The sequence below is a fragment of the Nerophis lumbriciformis genome, linkage group LG07 (assembly GCF_033978685.3).
Source record: "Nerophis lumbriciformis linkage group LG07, RoL_Nlum_v2.1, whole genome shotgun sequence".
Taxonomy (NCBI): domain Eukaryota; kingdom Metazoa; phylum Chordata; class Actinopteri; order Syngnathiformes; family Syngnathidae; genus Nerophis; species Nerophis lumbriciformis.
The window spans coordinates 14,583,742-14,602,010 of record NC_084554.2 but is presented as its reverse complement, the minus strand read 5'-3'; the positions used below and the strand labels follow the sequence as shown (position 1 = coordinate 14,602,010).

General features: G+C 39.3%; 1 protein-coding gene across 3 annotated transcripts in view; it reads left to right on the top strand.

The window, feature by feature from the left end:
- mettl4 (methyltransferase 4, N6-adenosine) overlaps positions 1-16,778 on the top strand; it is a 46,871-nt gene extending 30,093 nt beyond the window's left edge. The window contains exons 7-8 of one of the 3 annotated variants that reach the window (XR_012050543.1): positions 14,763-15,648; positions 15,686-16,778. Coding sequence is in view for 1 of the 3 variants with exons in the window: in XM_061965765.1 (XP_061821749.1) it covers positions 14,763-14,944 (182 nt within the window). In the remaining 2 variants the exon portion in view is untranslated. Of the gene's footprint in view, positions 1-14,762 lie in introns of all 3 variants that reach the window. The other 2 variants (XR_012050542.1, XM_061965765.1) reach the window with 2 other exon arrangements.
- The last annotated feature ends 1,491 nt before the right edge of the window (positions 16,779-18,269 follow it).

Here is an 18,269-nt window from a genome sequence, read left to right as displayed (position 1 = left end):
TAACACAACATAAACACCCAGAACCCCTTGCAGCACTAACTCTTCCAGGACGCTACAATATACACCCCCGCTACCCCCAACCCCGACCACCTCAACTTCCTCATGCTCTCTCAGGGAGAGCAAAGTCCCAAATTCAAGGCTGCTGTTTTGAGGCATGTTAAAAAAAAATAATGCACTTTGTGACTTCAATAATAAATATGGCAATGCCATGTTGACAATATTTTCCATTACTTGAGTTAATTCATTTTGGAAATCCTTGTAAAAATTAGGCATAATAATGTGTTAATTCTACGACTGTATATATCGGTATTGGTTGATAAATCGGAATCGGTAATTAAGAGTTGGACAATATCGGAATATCGGCAAAAAAGCCATTATCGGACATCTCTAGTGGAAATAGTGTCAAAGCTCTTTGAGTACCTTGAAGGTAGAAAAGCGCTATACAAGTATAACCCATTTACCATTTAATGCACCTTTTTAACTTACAATTTTAATCCACCTTGTATCCTTTTTATGATGTTGCCCATGTTGTTTTAATTGAATTGTTGTTTTACTTCACCTATGTTTTGTACAGCGCTTTGTAATTTTACCTGTGAAAAGCGCTTTATAAATACAATGTACTTACTTACTTATCGGTCGGGTGACGGAAAAGGAGGACAAAATATAGTTGTTGTTTTTTAAATAGAAAAACCAGGTCTATTTTCCACCATCATGCAGTTCTTAAATAGCTACACTAGAGGGCGCTGCTGCAGCGTTAATAAGCTGACTGGCATGCCATGCTGGCACACACTGCACAAACTACTGACACCAAAGCTCTATTAGATTAAGGCAATATCAGATTGTATTCTTGAATAAAGTGAGTCAACTAATAAATTCATTGCCACGTTAAAAAAGAAAGGAGAAGACTCTTTGCACAGATTAATATATCTTTCCTTCTTGCACTCGTATGGAGTCAATATTTAGAATCTACGTAAAACGAACGACTCTGGGGGGGGAGGAAAGGCTTGACGTCACTTTGCTCGCTGTCAAGGGAAGCAATTTTATTGAGCATGGCGAGTTCACCCTTCAGCAGTATCGTGAAGTCGTGTTGATCCTGCTGCGGATTACGTCCATACGATGTCTTCATCATGTTTTATTGTCAATTAATCCCCCTTCTTTTGACTTAATAAACGTCAAGCAAAATATGATAAAGTAAATTTGACTTCATGAATAATTCATGGCGAGCTTGCACTTCAACTCCACTCAAGTTCGCCGCTCGTCATTGTACGCCACGGCAGAAAGTGACTCGAGGCTCTGAGTTCTTTTGATGGCATTTCAAAGTCGTGTTTTCCACAAGTACACTTCACTTATTTAATTACATTTTTCATTGAAGTTTGGTTACACAGCGCTGCCTCGGTATTAAGTTCGGAACTGTTCCGAAAGGTCGATTAAGGCCGAACGGTTCAAAACAGAAGCATTTTTTTGTTCCATGAGAAATAAGTCAGAATGAGCTGATCATTTGGTCAACGATCAGAAACGGATAATTTTTGTGAAAAAGTGTGAGATTTGTTGATCAGTGACTTCCAATGCAGATCACAAAAGCCGATCCCATATTTATTTGTTTTCCTACAGCTAAGAGAGCTAGTTAGCAGCTAACAGTGTATGCCCATTCACAGTGTGGAGCCGCTCCACTAAGTTAATCATCACCTCCATTGTAGAAAATAAACAGCATTTTTTTTTTGTTTCTCAAAGGGGAACTGCACTTTTTTTTTTTTCCTACCGTTCACAATCATTATGAAAGACATGATGATGGACGTTATTTGTTCTTTTGCATTATAAATATTAAATAAATGCGATCAAAAGTCCGATTACAATAGAGCCGCGCAAAGCCTGTAAAAAAAACGTCCAAACACCTCCATTTAGGTTTTATATACGTAATGTTACTATAAATGTGCCCGTTACTACATAACATATTAATTACATTTAATATTTACATATTTTGATCATTTTAAGTAGAGATGTCCGATAATGGCTTTTTTGCCGATATTCCGATATTGTCCAACTCTTAATTACCGATTCCGATATCAACCGATACTGATATATACAGTCGTGGAATTAACACATTATTATGCCTAATTTTGTTGTGATGCCCCGCTGGATGCATTAAACAATGTAACAAGGTTTTCCAAAATAAATCAACTCAAGTTATGTAAAAAAATGCCAACATGGCACTGCCATATTTATTATTGAAGTCACAAAGTGCATTTTTTTTTTTTAACATGCCTCAAAACAGCAGTTTGGAATTTGGGACATGCTCTCCCTGAGAGAGCATGAGGAGGTTGAGGTGGGGGGGGGGGTAGCGGGGGGTGTATATTGTAGCGTCCCGGAAGAGTTAGTGCTGCAAGGAGTTCTGGGTATTTGTTCTGTTGTGTTTATTTTGTGTTACGGTGCGGATGTTCTCCCAAAATGTGTTTGTCATTCTTGTTTGGTGTGGGTTCACAGTGTGGTGCATATTTGTAACAGTGTTAAAGTTGTTTATACGGCCACCCTCAGTGTGACCTGTATGGCTGTTGACCAAGTATGATTTGCATTCACTTGTGTGTGTGAAAAGCCGTAGATATGTGATTGGGCAGTGCCTTTAAGGTTTATTGGCGCTCTGTACTTCTCCCTACGTCCGTGTACACAGCGGCGTTTTAAAAAGTCATACATTTTACTTTGTGAAACCGAGACCGATAATTTCCGATTTTACATTTTAAAGCATTTATCGGACATCTCTAATTTTAAGCATACGCGGCACATTAGTTTAAAAAACGCATCACGACGTTTGCTTCTTTTTTTAATTTTTTTTATTCATCACTGATTATTACTCACTGCAGACTTTACGGGAGCCAACAAACATAATAAAACATCACTTACTGTATAATGTCTGCTGTTATTAGGATGTTCATATATTCCCATTTAGGTAAAGAATGACTCATAATCCTCATGAAGAAACGGGGTGGGGGGTGGAGCATCTTTTTGTGTCGTTTTGGCCATTTTCAGGTCCTAAATGGCTGTCAAAGTGTACTAACTTGTCGGAATACGTACTCAGACTATTTCTGTCCAGGTGAGAGGCATGATTTATGATCTAGAATAAACTTACAGGGAGCAAGGAAGCGAGGCAGTAGACCACACGATGATGTAAACAGAGACACACACTAGTAATTACGGCGCCGCTATAAGTAGTTTGTCTGTGTTAGCGCTATAAAAACATCATCACTAATACTTGGTTAATATTCAAGTCATGAAATGTAAATGGAGTATTGTTGGTGCTTTTTGAATGGTTATTTATTGGATTTTTGGGGGCGAAATAGTGGTGCTCTCACTGGTTCCACTGCAAGTGGATTTTTATTTACGTTTATTTAATATTTGGAAATTACATCGTCATGTCTGTCATAATGATTGTCAACGATAGGCAAAATTCCCAAAAAAGGGCAGTTCCCCTTTCTGAGCGTCACTTCGGGATGCACCGTTTTGTGGGCAGTCTTATTTACGTGCCTCCACTTCGATAGCATCTTCTCCCCAACATGCATGTTGGAGTTTTTAGCGCTTCCATACGTAGTCTATTGACCGATATAAGTTCGAACTATACACTACTTTGTATTAAAAATGGCAACAGCAGAGGACGCATGTGCATGTACGAGCCAGTCTACCCCACAACAAGACGATAAAGAAAAAGAAGAAATGTATTGATTACAACATGGACTACAATGGCGCACTCGCGCAAATCACTTTGGGTAAATCTCATGGTATTTTGGCAAAACAGCTCAATTTTTCTGGAGGAAAGTTCTGTGGTCAGATGAAACAAAAATTGAGCTGTTCGGTCACAATACCCAGCAATATGTTTAGGGGAGAAAAAGTGAGGCCTTTAATCCCAGGAACACCAACCTACCGTCAAGCATGGTGGTGGTAGTATTATGCTTTGGGCCTGTTTTGCTGCCAATAGAACTGGTGCTTTACAGAGAGTAAATGGGACACCAAAGCGCCTTATTGCAGTGAAACTTGCCAAGGGACATGTAACCAAATATTAACATTGCTGTACATATACTTTTGACCCAACAGATTTGGTCACATTTTCAGTAGACCCATAATAAATTCATAAAAGAACCAAACTTCATGAATGTTTTTTGTGACAAACACTTGTTTGTCACAAAATTGTGCTTCAATCATTCTATCACAAAAAATAAGAGTTGTAGAAATTATTGGGAACTCAACACCTTTATCTCTATTTTTAAATTTTGATAGAGGTAGGTATTTTTTTAATTTTTTTTTTTTTTAAGTCATGTACATTTATATGTACATGTAGGTGCTGTATTGGGACAGATCCATTAAGAGTTTGTATAGGAATTAACTATACACAATAACTCATTAACAAAAGGCTGTGTCACATGAATGTTTTTTTGAAGTAACACCTTTGTGACATGAAAAAAAACACAAGTAATGAATAAAAACCTTGTGTTTACTTTTTGATATTAAAATAAAACACAACGCAGTTTGGCTAATGAAGGTAAAGTCTGTGTTCTGGTGTTTGTTCCGTACAACAGTTTGGCCAACAAAAATAAAGAGGAGTGACACCTCTCACATCGAATACACAATCTTCACAGCCTGCGTTCAGTTCGATGAGATGACAAAACATTTGAGGTAGTATTGATGTTATTTGAACACTGATACAGTTTGCAGTTAGATAAAGGACGAGTGAACATCCCAGTAAACAAAGTAAAGACTTTACGACACATCGCCTGCTGCAAAACATCCAATACATTTCTCCTTCGCTGTATACTTTTAGTGTGGGGACAAGTGTGTCTGTCTCCAATATTGTCCACACCTGTCTCCATCTAAACACAGCAGTGCGCTCTTAAACGCACGGCGGGAAGCGAGGGAAAAATGACGTTAAACCAAGCGCTTGGCTCCGTTTACTCAGAGGGGAAATCTCCGGAGCAAAGTCCGTGTCCTTAGTCCGCCATGATTATCAAGTCAAACGATGCTAGTGCGCATGCGCCTGACTTCGTGTTGCCTAAAATGCATTGATAAATTAAGTTTTTTGGGTAATTATAAAACTAGACTGTATTAATAACCGTCTGGAATTTTATTGCGAATTATCATTATACCGTTCACTGTTACATCCCTCGTCCATTAACAAGTAAAAAGGCAAGGGCGGTCACGGCATGTCCGTGCCGCAGATGTTGGTCAATTTTTTAGGGCTTACGGCAAATGACGATGGCGGTCGGGGCTTTTGCCGTAAAGTTTTTGCCGTGGTTAAATTTGAGCCCTGGGTATCAGCTGTTCTCACTAATGGATAATCGGTATCAGATTCAGCAGCATGAAACGCTGATCAGAACATTTCTAAATATAATGTAAATCCAATGAATCTGTTCTAGACAGCCCAAAATATGACAATTTGATAGTTGTACATGCGTAAAACTATGTTAAAAAAAAAAAAAAGACAAATTAAATGAATGAATGAATAAAATAAGTTTATTTCGGTCATATAATCAACCATTTTATGTGATCAGTTTAACAGTTTTATACATATTTAACAATCATACACTTTTACACACAAAAAGAAAAGCAAAAGAATGACCGAAAAAGGAATAGGCTGAAGCCAAAGCTTATATTTGCCTATCCTATACATTCACTGAAAATAAGATTACCTGGAACATCAACGTTAAAAAAAATCAATGGGATGAAAGTAATTGTTACTATATTTTATAATTTTCAATTATTTCACCTTTCAAGGTTTTCTTAAACCTTAACAAAGAATTAAAGCTGCAAGCAGCGATGGACGGGACCGACTTTTGCTGGTGTTTCCTACCTTTACACTTTCAACCTATTTTCACCCGCACATTACCTACCTTCTCTGCATAGTGGGGTCACGCTGGTGCTTTCTGCCTTTACCAGTGCAACATATCTTCACCTGCACATTACCTACCTTGTCTGCATTGCCTCGACCACACCTGCGCTTCCTTCTTTCACCCAATTCCATATAGCTTCACCCGCACATTACCTACCTTCTCTGCATAGTGGGGTCACGCTGGTGCTTCCTGCCTTTACACATTCAACATATCTTCACCCGCACATTACCTACTTGCTCTGCATCCTTGGGTCACGCTGGTGCTTCCTGCCATCACCCAGGCAACATATCTTTACCTGCACATTACCTAAATTCTCTGTATCCTGGAGTCAAACTGGTGCCTCCTTCTTTCACCCAGTCAACATATCTTTACCTGCGCAGTACCTACCTTCTCTGCATTGTGTGCTCACGCTGGTGCTTCCTGCTTTTAAGCGGCCATCTTGAGACGGCAGCAGCATCAGCGCAGCGGTTCTTTGAAGGCTCGTAAAAACAATACCGGAGCAGTAATTAAAACTCTTTCGTCAACTTTTAACTTTTGAAGCCGACACGACAAACGCGCTCAGAGGAGATAATGTTTGAAAAAAGGTGACCGGTTTTTACAAAACTTTTGTTTTGAAGGGGGAATTGCAAACTTCCTCTTGATTTTTGCTGGGGGTTGTCAATATAATAAAATGTAGGTCCAAGTGAGACCTACATAGAGGTTTTTGTTTCATGTCTCTACGACATTCGTACTGGAAGTTACAGGCAGTTTTGTCTGTGTTTTCTTCCTACGGGGCGCTAGAGCGCAATTTTGAGTTTTGGGGTTGTTGTTTTTTTACTAGATCGCAATTTTTGCCAGTTCTGATGTGTGTGTCCAGTTTGGTGAGTTTTGAAGCATGTTAAGGGGGTCAAATAACAGCTCAAAGAGGCAAAAGTTACTGTTTTTACTAAATTTTTGTTTTGAAGGGGGAATTGCCAACTTCCTGTTGATTTTTGCTGAAAAATGTCAGTGTCTGAAATCTAGGTCTAAGTGAGACCTTCATAGAGGTACTTTGCTACAAAGTGCTGGCACTCGCAACTTTCTTTGGCCCAATGGTGGATTATTTTCCAGCCATAGTCGATAAAAAAGCATGGAGACTGAGTCACCAACATGCTCCAATGCTACATGCTAATAAGAGTCCACACATTCGATACTGCCGAGTCGCTGCATGAACCAGTTTGTTGCTCAGACATGCTCGGCGACGTCACCTCTCAGCTTTCACACAGAGTCCCCGAGACCAGCGAGTAGCCTTCGCGCTTGTAGAAATCTTGACCCGATTCTCCTCCCCTCTCACATGGGGCTTCCTGTCACTGCCATTCTTGCTCGCCACAGGGGCAGATGGGGAAAAACCGTCTCTCGGTTACAAGCACGACGCATCCTCGCCAGATGGCCAGTTTAAAGAAAAAAAAGTTCACTTTTCTCATCGTGAGTTGATACGTAGGTATCAGAAAATAAATATTTCATATAGGGCTGGGCGATACTTTTATTAATATCTCGATATTTTTGGGCCATGTCACGATACACGATATATATCGCAATATTTTGCCTTAGCCTTGAATGAACACTTGATGCATATATCGTATTTTTCGGAGTATAAGTCGCTTTGGAGTATAAGTCGCACCGGCCGGAAATGCATAATAAAGAAGGAAAAAAACATATAAGTCGCACTGGAGTATAAGTCGCATTTTTTGGGGAAATTTATTTGATAAAACCCAACACCAAGAATAGACATTTGAAAGGCAATTTAAAATAAATAAAGAATAGTGAACAGGCTGAATAAGTGTACGTTATATGAGGCATAAATAACCAACTGAGAACGTGCCTGGTATGTTAATGTAACATATTATGGTAAGAGTCATTCAAATAACTATAACATATAGAACATGCTATACGTTTACCAAACTATCTGTCACTCCTAATCGCTAAATCCCATGAAATCTTATACGTCTAGTCCAGGGGTCGGCAACCCAAAATGTTGAAAGAGCCATATTGGACCAAAAATACAAAAACAAATCTGTCTGGAGCCGCAAAAAATTAAAAGCCATATTACATACAGATAGTGTGTCATGAGATATAAATTGAATTAAGAGGACTTAAAGGAAACTAAATGAGCTCAAATATAGCTACAAACGAGGCATAATGATGCAATATGTACATATAGCTAGCCTAAATAGCTTGTTAGCATCGATTAGCTCGCAGTCATGCAGTGACCAAATATGTCTGATTAGCACTCCACACAAGTCAATAACATCAACAAAACTCACCTTTGTGGATTCATGCACAACGTTAAAAGTTTGGTGGACAACATGAGACAGAAAAAGAAGTGGCATAAAACACGTTCTAGAAAGTCGCAGAAAGATATACATGTAAACAAACTAAGGTGAGTTCAAGGACTGCCAAAATTAGTAGGACAAAACGGCGCTCGCCAAATACTCTAATCAGTGAAGCATGTTTAATATAAACAGTGTGCTTTATAACAATTAGGGAGGTTTGTGTCAAGTTTGTCCTCCTACAGAAACCATATTAAAACAAAAAATATATTTTTTCCCCTCAACTTTTTCCATTTTTCATACATTTTTGAAAAAGCTCCAGAGAGCCACTAAGGCGGCGCTAAAGATCGCCGCGGGTTGCTGACCCCTGGTCTAGTCTCTTACGTGAATGAGCTAAATAATATTATTTGATATTTTACGGTAATGTGTTAATAATTTCACACATAAGTCGCTCCTGAGTATAAGTCGCACCCCCAGCCAAACTATGAAAAAAACTGCGACTTATAGTCCGAAAAATACGGTATGCTCATTTTAAACTTTCATGCAGAGAGGGAAATCGTAACTAAGTCAATTGACCAAAAGTGTATTTATTAAACAGTTATTAAGCAGTGGCACAAACATTCATGTCATTTCAAAACAAAAAGTGCAAGATTGTCAGAGACATTTTAAAACAAGCTATTAGTGCACTTTTGTGCATGAGGTCACTAAGATGACATATCAAAACAACACTAAATTAAGGTGCACTTTTTGTACAGAACGCCACTACAATAGTTCAAAACAAATAAAGTGCACTTTTGTGCATGATGTCACACAAGATATTTCAATAAGTGTCAAATAAAAATGAGCTGCATAATAGGAAATCAAATAGTGTATGTCCTTCGTTCTGTGGTATGTTCCTGCGGACGTTATCTCCTTATGTTGATGATTTTTTTTCATATGGTGTTGATCTGGAAATAGTTGCTTCGGCATTTTGTGGGTTTGGCACCGAATGGAGATGTTGACATGCGGAGTTTCAAGCGGGTGACTTTTCAAATGATGCTACAAATTAGCAGTGGTGCTACTTTTTGTAGCAACGCTTTTGCCGCATAATTCTTCCACATATTCCCGCTTGAAGCAAAACCACTGCCAGACGATGGACCCCGTGCTGTTTTTCTTGGGAATTAATTATTCCTCCATTTGTTACCAGATTGGCACCTTCTCTCTCTCGTATTACCACTCGCAACGCACCGTTATCACCACAGCTAATGTTACCCGTGTAGCTACCTCTCTGCTCGGGGGAGAGCGTGTGACGTTGCACGCGTGACGTATGTACAAAAGTGTGTTTGTTTATGTCTCTGTGAGAAGGAGAGACAAGAAAGAGTGAGAAAAGCCTGTAGTGTAATGCCCGCAGCTAAAATAAACTGTGTGAGAACGTATACTCGAATATCACGATATAGTTATTTTCTATATCGCACAGAGACAAACCCGCGATATATCGAGTATATCGATATATCGCCCAGCCCTAATTTCATATTTCCGTTTTTTTTCTGGATGATTTCAATCGTTTTGAACATCTTAAGTAAAAATGACTGAAATCGCATATATCCTCATTAGGGCTGCAACTAACGATTAATTTGATAATCGATTAATCTGTCGATTATTACTTCGATTAATCGATTAATAATCGGATAAAAGAGACAAACTACAATCCTATCCTTTCCAGTATTTTATTAAAAAATACAGCATACTGGCGCCATGTTTTTTCAACTTGCCAAATAAAACAAGGAAAATGTTACAAAAATGCACACTTTTGACACCCCTGCTATAGATAAAAAAAATAAAATCTGATAAATGTATGGATAAAAAACATTGCCTGATGACCCATGCACGTTTATCATAACTCTCTCACTCTATCTGTCTCTGCCCCTCCCTCACGAATGCTGCTGCACGCACAATTTGTTGTGTTTTTAACCTTCTTAACCCTGAACGTATATTGAAAATACACACAACCCTAACTCAAAATGCCGGACATTTGAGGCATTTAATATGTCTGTGTGGAAACTCGTTCGGTACACTTCCGCACCGAAACGAAACCCCCGTACCGAAACGGTTCGATACAAATACACGTACCATTACACCCCTATTATTTGGATTATTGTTTCTCAGCTGTTTGTAAATGTTGCAGTTTATAAGTAAAGGTTGAAAAAAAACCAACAAAAAAACACGTAGCCTCTGCGCATGCGCATAGCATAGATCCAACGAATCGATGACTAAATTAATCGCCAACTATTTTTATAATCGATTTTAATTGATTAGTTGTTGCAGCCCTAATCCTCATAAAATACCAGGGCAGAAATCTGAAATGAGGCTGCAGCAAACTCTTAGTGTGCAGCAAAGCCTGCTATGTGATTAGGACTGAATCCCAGTCCTCCCTCTTCATCATTTATGAAAAATGTGTTGCTGCTCGTCTAAAATCGTACTTGACTAACTGCAGCTCGTATGTCAGATTACTAGTCAGATTACTTCTAGACCTCCAGATCACACCTCACTGCTACCCACTTCTCCAAAGTGGGCTGGCTCAGGGTGGAGGACAGAGTAAAACAACTTGCACTGAGCCTAGTCTATAAAATCCGCTACACCTCCCTGATACCGAAGTACATGTCTAACTACTTCCTTAATGTAAATGACCGCCATAACCACAACACCAGGGGGAGCTCCACTAACCACGTTAAACCCAGATTCCGATCTAACAAAGGTCTCAACTCATTCTCTTTCTATGCCACATCATTGTGGAATGCGCTCCCAACAGTTGTAAAAGAAAGGGCATCTCTATCCTCCTTCAAAACCGCACTAAAACAACACCTACAGTCAACCTCAACCCTAAACTAACACCCTCCCGTCCTCATCATACCTCTTCGGATTGTAAGTAATCAAATGTAAATAATCAAAGGTAGACACTTTTTCTTATACTTTCTGATCTCTCTCTCTGTGTCCACTACTTGCTGTACATATCCTACCAAGTCAGTCCAACACTGTTCCAATGTCCATTTCTCTGATGATGCAATTGTTGATGACTGAAGTGTTGATACCAACCAAACCTAACCCCCCCCCGGATTGTAAATAATGTAAATAATTCAATGTATATACTCTGATAATTATCTTGTGTGATGACTGTATTATGATGATAGTATATATCTGTATCTTGAATCAATTTAAGTGGACCCCGACTTAAACAAGTTGAAAGACTTATTCGGGTGTTACCATTTAGTGGTCAATTGTACGGAATATGTACTTCACTGTGCAATCTACTAATAAAAGTTTCAATCTATCAATGACGAGCACTTTTAAAATTAAAAAAACTGTCCAAACATGGCAAATGTACATTTTGAAAGGAGATCAACTGTCTAATCATTCATAAAATGTAGACAATTGTAGGGAAGTTCTTGCTGTTAGTCTGAGGCTATGTCTACACTAAGTTTTTTAACCCCTCAAACAAATAATTATTTAGTCTAAGCCCCGTTTCAGCCACACTAAACTTGCGTTTATGGTCCCCCTCCTCAGAAACATTTTAACACGGGTAAGTGCGCCGTGTAATTCTTGAATCTCCGGCACTTAGCTTTGTATGGACTCATTGATCATTTACAAAGTGAGTTCGGAGAGGAAGTGACGCCAGAAAGACCATGCCCACACAGGTAGTGACATCAGAAAGAATGCGCCAAAGCCAGCTTCATAATAAAGTTCGGAGCTAACCACTGGAAATATGAAGGCGAATCATCCAGGCATGCCCGTGTTTCTCCTTCCTCTACATCAGTGGTTCTTAACCTTGTTGGAGGTACCAAACCACACCAGTTTCATATGCACATTCACCGAACCCTTCTTTAGTGACAAATGAAATGTTTTTTTTTCAAATTCAAGACAAAGTTATATGTTTTTGGTAACACTTTAGTATGGGGAACATATTCTAAGTAACAAAGACTTCATTTAGAGTTATTTGGTTAGGTTTGGTTTACTATGAATTGATTTATGTGGAAAACAAGTTGAAAAACGTATTCGGGTGTTACCATTTAGTGGTCAATTGTATGGAATATGTACTGTACTGTGCAATCTACTAATACAAGTTTCAATCAATCAATCAATCAGGGTTAGGGTTAGAGGGTTAGGGCCAGGGTTAGGGTTATAATGAGGCCATGCCGAATAAGGCATTAATAAGTACTTAATAATGACTACTTAAGAGCCAATATGTTACTAATTTGCATGTTAATAATGTAGTGGATTGTCCGAAGTTTAAACAGCAACAAAAGTGAGTTTAGTACAAAAGGTTTATTTACCCATAGTCAAAAAGTACAAAGTTGGATTGAGTTGCCCGTGCAGACAGACAAACCACCTCCGGAGGACACAAGAATCAAGCAATCACACATAGCCCTTGTCTCTTGGCCATTTGATCTGTTTCCTTCATGCGTCAAGGTCCTGTTGTTTTCGACCTGTTTGTTCTGCAACATCCTTGAATCCCTTAGTCATAATAAACAAAACATTTTGTAGAATGGTCAGACCGACTCCATATTCAACTTTTGCCTACATCTGGTCCTATGGTGGTTTAGAATAGACGAGAAGTGAAACGAGCAGACATTCTTGACAGACACGAAATATAGTTCAAAGTCAGAAATTGCACTACATAAGCAACTAATTAATGGTGAATATGTTCCCCATACTAAAGTGTTACCATGTTTTTTTTACTGGTGCACAAAATGAACCGTGCATGAACATCACCTTGTTCAAAGAACAAAACCAACACAGTGCATAAACTCACAACAAATTACACACCTGCAAATCAGTCTGACTTCTGCTGTCGGCGTATCCGTAATACGCCGATAGGGAGAAGTATTTATTTACACGATGAGTCGAGTGTGTCTTGACCTCCGCCGAACCCCTGAGCCCGACTCACCGAACCCTTAGGGTTCGATCGAACCCAGGTTAAGAACCACTGATCTACATGTACAGACGCTTGTGGAAATCACACATGAATACCGTAAGAGAAAGCGATTGCAGATATTTGGGATACAACACTTCTCAGACGGCAAGAGAACCTTCGAATGTCTGGCCGGGTCAGCTGTGTTTCTACTTAGCGAAAAACTTCGTCCATTTGTCTAAGGAGAGACAACGAGAATGCGGGCTCTCGTGGATGTGATAAAAAAACTTAGCGCGTGCTTTGTACTACCTGGCCGTCGAGAGAAGTGTCCTGACCAGATATCTAGAGCCCTAAGTTGATTGATGTAAAATGTTCATCATCACATTGTTTACGTGTCTAATAAAGATTTGATTAATTTATGATGGCTCAGGTGTGATTCACTACAATAGGGCCCCACAGCACGCTGGATTCCAGTTAATTGAAATACCACAACACTGGATATTGTTCAGATGAGTTAAATTCAAGAACTTGCACACAAAGCAACACTGGAGGTGACTATGACGTGTGCATTTTCCGCGCATGCGTACTAGGTCGTGTTGCACCGGCGGACGGAGGAGGGCGGGGTCTTAAACGGTGGCATTGTTGTGTGTGGACACGGATAAGGTTAGGTGTGATTTACCCTGGATAACCTTAGTGTAAACGGGGCCTAAGGCAGGGGTTGGCAACCCGCGGCCCTTGAGCACCGCCCTAGAGCCTCCCTGGAGTTTTCTCCAGGGAGGCTGGAAATTTTTTTTTTATAGTTTTAATATGGTTTCTGTAGAAGGACAAACATGACACAAACTTTCCTAATTGTTAGAAATCAGCTACAGCTGTGTTAACTAGCTCGTATGGCGAGCAGTTTCAAAGCAAAAACAACATTCTAAACATGGCTAATGCAAATTCTGAAAGTAGATTTGCATTTCAAAATATGGCAAATTACCAAGGGACATTTTTTGGTCATTTTCCCGACCAAGATCCAATGAAATGGTAAATGGGTTATACTTGTACAGCGCTTTTCTACCTGCAAGGTACTCAAAGTGCTTTGACACTATTTCCACATTCACACATTCACACACTGATGGCGGGAGCTGCCATGCAAGCAAGGCCCTAACCACGACCCATTCAGGAGCAAGGGTGAAGTGTCTTGCTCAAGGACACAACGGACGTGACGAGGTTGGTAGAAGGTGGGGATTGAACCAGGAACCCTCAGGTTGCTGGCACGGCCACTCTCCCAACTGCGCCACGCCACCCCGAATGAGTATGAAGTTCACTACTTGGCAGCAAACCAGCCCCGAATGTCCCTGTGGAAGTCGATCCCTACCCGTTCCAGGAGCCAGGCGTGTTTTATTTTCCATGCACATTCAAGCATAATCTGTCATGAAGCTTTTCTCTCCAGCCGCTGGCCGCTCACTGTTAAAGACAACAGATGATTAGATTAACACGTACCAACCTGCGAAATCTAATCACCTGCCAGCTGTGTCTCGCCGTCCCGCACATGCCCCGCCCCTAACCAATGGTGCTCCGCCCTCGACACCATTGCTTTTGCTCCTGCAGGCGCGCTGAACGCACTTTCCCTCCACAGTCCCGTCAACCAATGGAGAATTTGGCACATTTTAAGCGTGCACATGGAGGAATTTGTAAAAATAAAATAAAAATGACATTGTTTATTTTCTTTCACAGAGGTGTTGAAGCCATACATTGGAGGTGACGCCTCGTGCTTAGAGTTGTTTGCACGAAGTCTGCAACCAGGTTGGACCAGCTGGGGCAACGAGGTTCTCCGATTTCAACATACGAGTTATTTCACTTGGACACCTGCCGACAAACTGACTCAGTCGTCAGCCTCCTCCCCCAATGAGGACTAAGAACTGCCTGACGTAGGTTTTTATTCAAGGTTTTAAATAGACACACACGTTATTATTTTTTTTTTTCCACGTGACAAACTGAGAAACCCCCAAAAATGACAATCTCACTAAGAGAGATCAATATTTAATTAGCATTGCAAGACTTTTCACAATGAAGCGGTGATGTTTTCTTTGAGTCTAATGAGTGTGAGGGTGAGCAGTGCCGGGCGACGTATGGCAGCTGCAGCCCATCAGAGCTAATGAAGCCGCTGTGAGGTCATTACCACCCTACCTGTCGTCCTCTGTCTCTGAAAGACACTCGCACACTAATCCGTGGAGACAAGTCGCCATTAAGCCAACTTAAGTCATTACTTTTGTACTGTGAGGGTCGTACTTTCAGAAAAATCTTTGACATTTAAGACAATTAACCCTTTCCCGGACAGTGGACGACTATTTAAAAGCTAAATGCAGGTGTCTTAATTAGGTGTGTCTCGTTCTGATACAACAAGTTTTGTATGAGATGGACTCATAATTGCCAACGCTCCCGATTTTCCCGGGAGACTCCCGAATTTCAGTGCCCCTCCCGAAAATCTCCCGGGGCAACCATTCTCCCGATTTCCACCCGGACAACAATATTGGGGGCGTGCCTTAAAGGCAGTGCCTTTAGCGTCACCTGAAAAGGAGACTATTATATATGTCTCCGTTATCTATAACCCACAAAGTAGGCATATATGTCTCCGTTATCTATAACCCACAAAGTAGGCAGGCACGGAGCTATTTCTCAGGGTGTGTATTCTTCACACTGACACACAACATCCGGATTCCCATCATGCATTGCTTCAAAACTACGGCAAGTAGTAATGTCCAAAAACATAACGGAGACGAAGCAGAAGAACGAAGAAGAAACATGGCGACGACGAGTAAGAAGAAGAAGTACGCTTGCAAGTTCCAAAATGATTGGAAAAAATAATTTCAGTTCATCCAGGACAGCTCGAAGGGGAAGGGGTATGCTGCCTGCACATTTTGTAGATCAGACTTTTGTGTGTGTATATATGTGTAAATAAATGAACACTGAAATTCAAGTATTTATTTTATTTTTATATATATATATATATATATATATATATATATATATATATATATATATATATATATATATATATATATATAGCTCTGGTAATGGGTACATTCGCACCCACCTGCACAAATGTACTTCAAAATGTAACAATCAAAATAAATATTACTTTTTTTTTTTTGTTTACTAGGGCATGCATATATAACATGCATTAGTTTGACCATTTAAAATCAACGATAATAAAAAGGAGATGCTTTTGAAATAGCATAAAAATGCCCCAAAAACTTGGAAAACCGCGATTCATAGCGTTACTTTTTGGTGTAACCATCATGAGCGTTCTGTTCAGGTATATTTCTTTTTTATTTTGATAAATCATATGTATGTATTACTAAATTTAAATAGGTATTGATCAATCTTTAAGCTGTGTGTATTTGATTTCAGTTTGCTTTTGCAATCTTATTTAGAATTGTAGTTGAAACCTTTACAACTTTGTGTTGCGCTCATGATGGCGTAACCAAACTAGATTTCATTTAATGATCTTATTTTGAATATTTATTCCCTTTTTTACATTTAGTATATTTAAATATTCATTTATAAACATTGAATACATTTCAAATATCAATAAAATGCAATTTCCTTCATCTTATAGGGTAATGTTTAGTTACACCAAGTCATGAGCGTAACACTAAGCTTCATCACTTTGACTTGTAATATCTCTAATTCTGCTGGTGTTTTATGCTTTTTTCTTTATGGAACATGTACTATACATATAATACAATAAAGTCCCATACAACAGTATGTTTCGAGCAATAATTTAATTTTGCCTTTGAAAGTAACACTCCAATGTGCATTAGTGGAGCTGTACACACACACACACACACACACACACACACACACACACACACACACACACATATATATATATATATATATATATATATATATATATGTGTGTGTATATATATATATATATATATATGTATATATACATACATACATACAGTATATATATATATATATATATATACATATATATATATATATATATATATATATATATGTATATATATATACACACACAGTATATATATAGTACATATACATCCATGGAATCGGTTCTTTTCTTATCAAACAACCGGGAGAACCGATTTCGAACATCATCCCGATATATATATATATATATATATATATATATATATATGTCTTAATAAGGTTATCCAAAAAATAGTGCTCGATACCGTAGTAGAGCGCAATATATGTATGTGTGGGGGAAAAAAATCACAAGACTATTTCATCTCTACAGGCCTGTTTCATGAGGGGGGGTACCCTCAATCATCAGGAGATTTTAATGGGAGCATTTGCATACCATGGTTTATATAGGGCACAGAGTGGGTGGGTACAGGCTGGCGTAGGGGCGTGGTGATTGGCTCATGTGTTACCTCGGAGGTGTTTCCGTCTATGGCGGCATGCTGTTACAATTTCGCTGCGCTTGTTGAGGGATGACAGGTCTGGACGGTAAATAATAAACAGTTTCTCTTTCAAGCATAGGTTGCATCTTTTATTACCACTATTGTAAGGTGTGCTGGATGCAAGAATTTGCCATGTTATTGAATATTCAACATTATTGTCTTTGAGGTCCCAAATGTGTTTGCTGAGTTCTGTGGTATTTCGCAGGTTTTTGTTCCTGAAAGAAGCCTTGTGATTGTTCCATCTGGTTTTGAATTCTCCCTCGGTTAATCCTACATATGTGTCGGATGTGTTAATGTCCTTGCGTATTACCTTAGATTGGTAGACAACTGATGTTTGTAAGCACCCCCTGTTGAGAGGGCAATCAGGTTTCTTTCGACAGTTACAGCCTTTGTTGGTTTTGGAGTCGCTCTGTCTGGGGGCCGACGGCTCATTTGCAATTGTTTTGTTGTGGTTTGAGATGATTTGTCGTATATTGTTCATGCAGCTGTAGCTCAATTTAATGTTGTTCTTGTTGAATACTTTTCTTAGGGTGTTGTCTTTGGGAAAGTGTTTGTCAATCAGATTGAGGAATTTGTGTCCAATGTTAGTTGAGACGTTTTTGCTGTATGGGGGGTTGTCTTGTTGAATACTTTTCTTAGGGTGTTGTCTTTGGGAAAGTGTTTGTCAATCAGATTGAGGAATTTGTGTCCAATGTTAGTTGAGACACCACACCTTACTGGACAGAAGCATCACCAAATCATACAAAAAAGCGCAACCCAACACCTTACAGAACATCCACCTGGAAAATAAAAGGATCGCGGC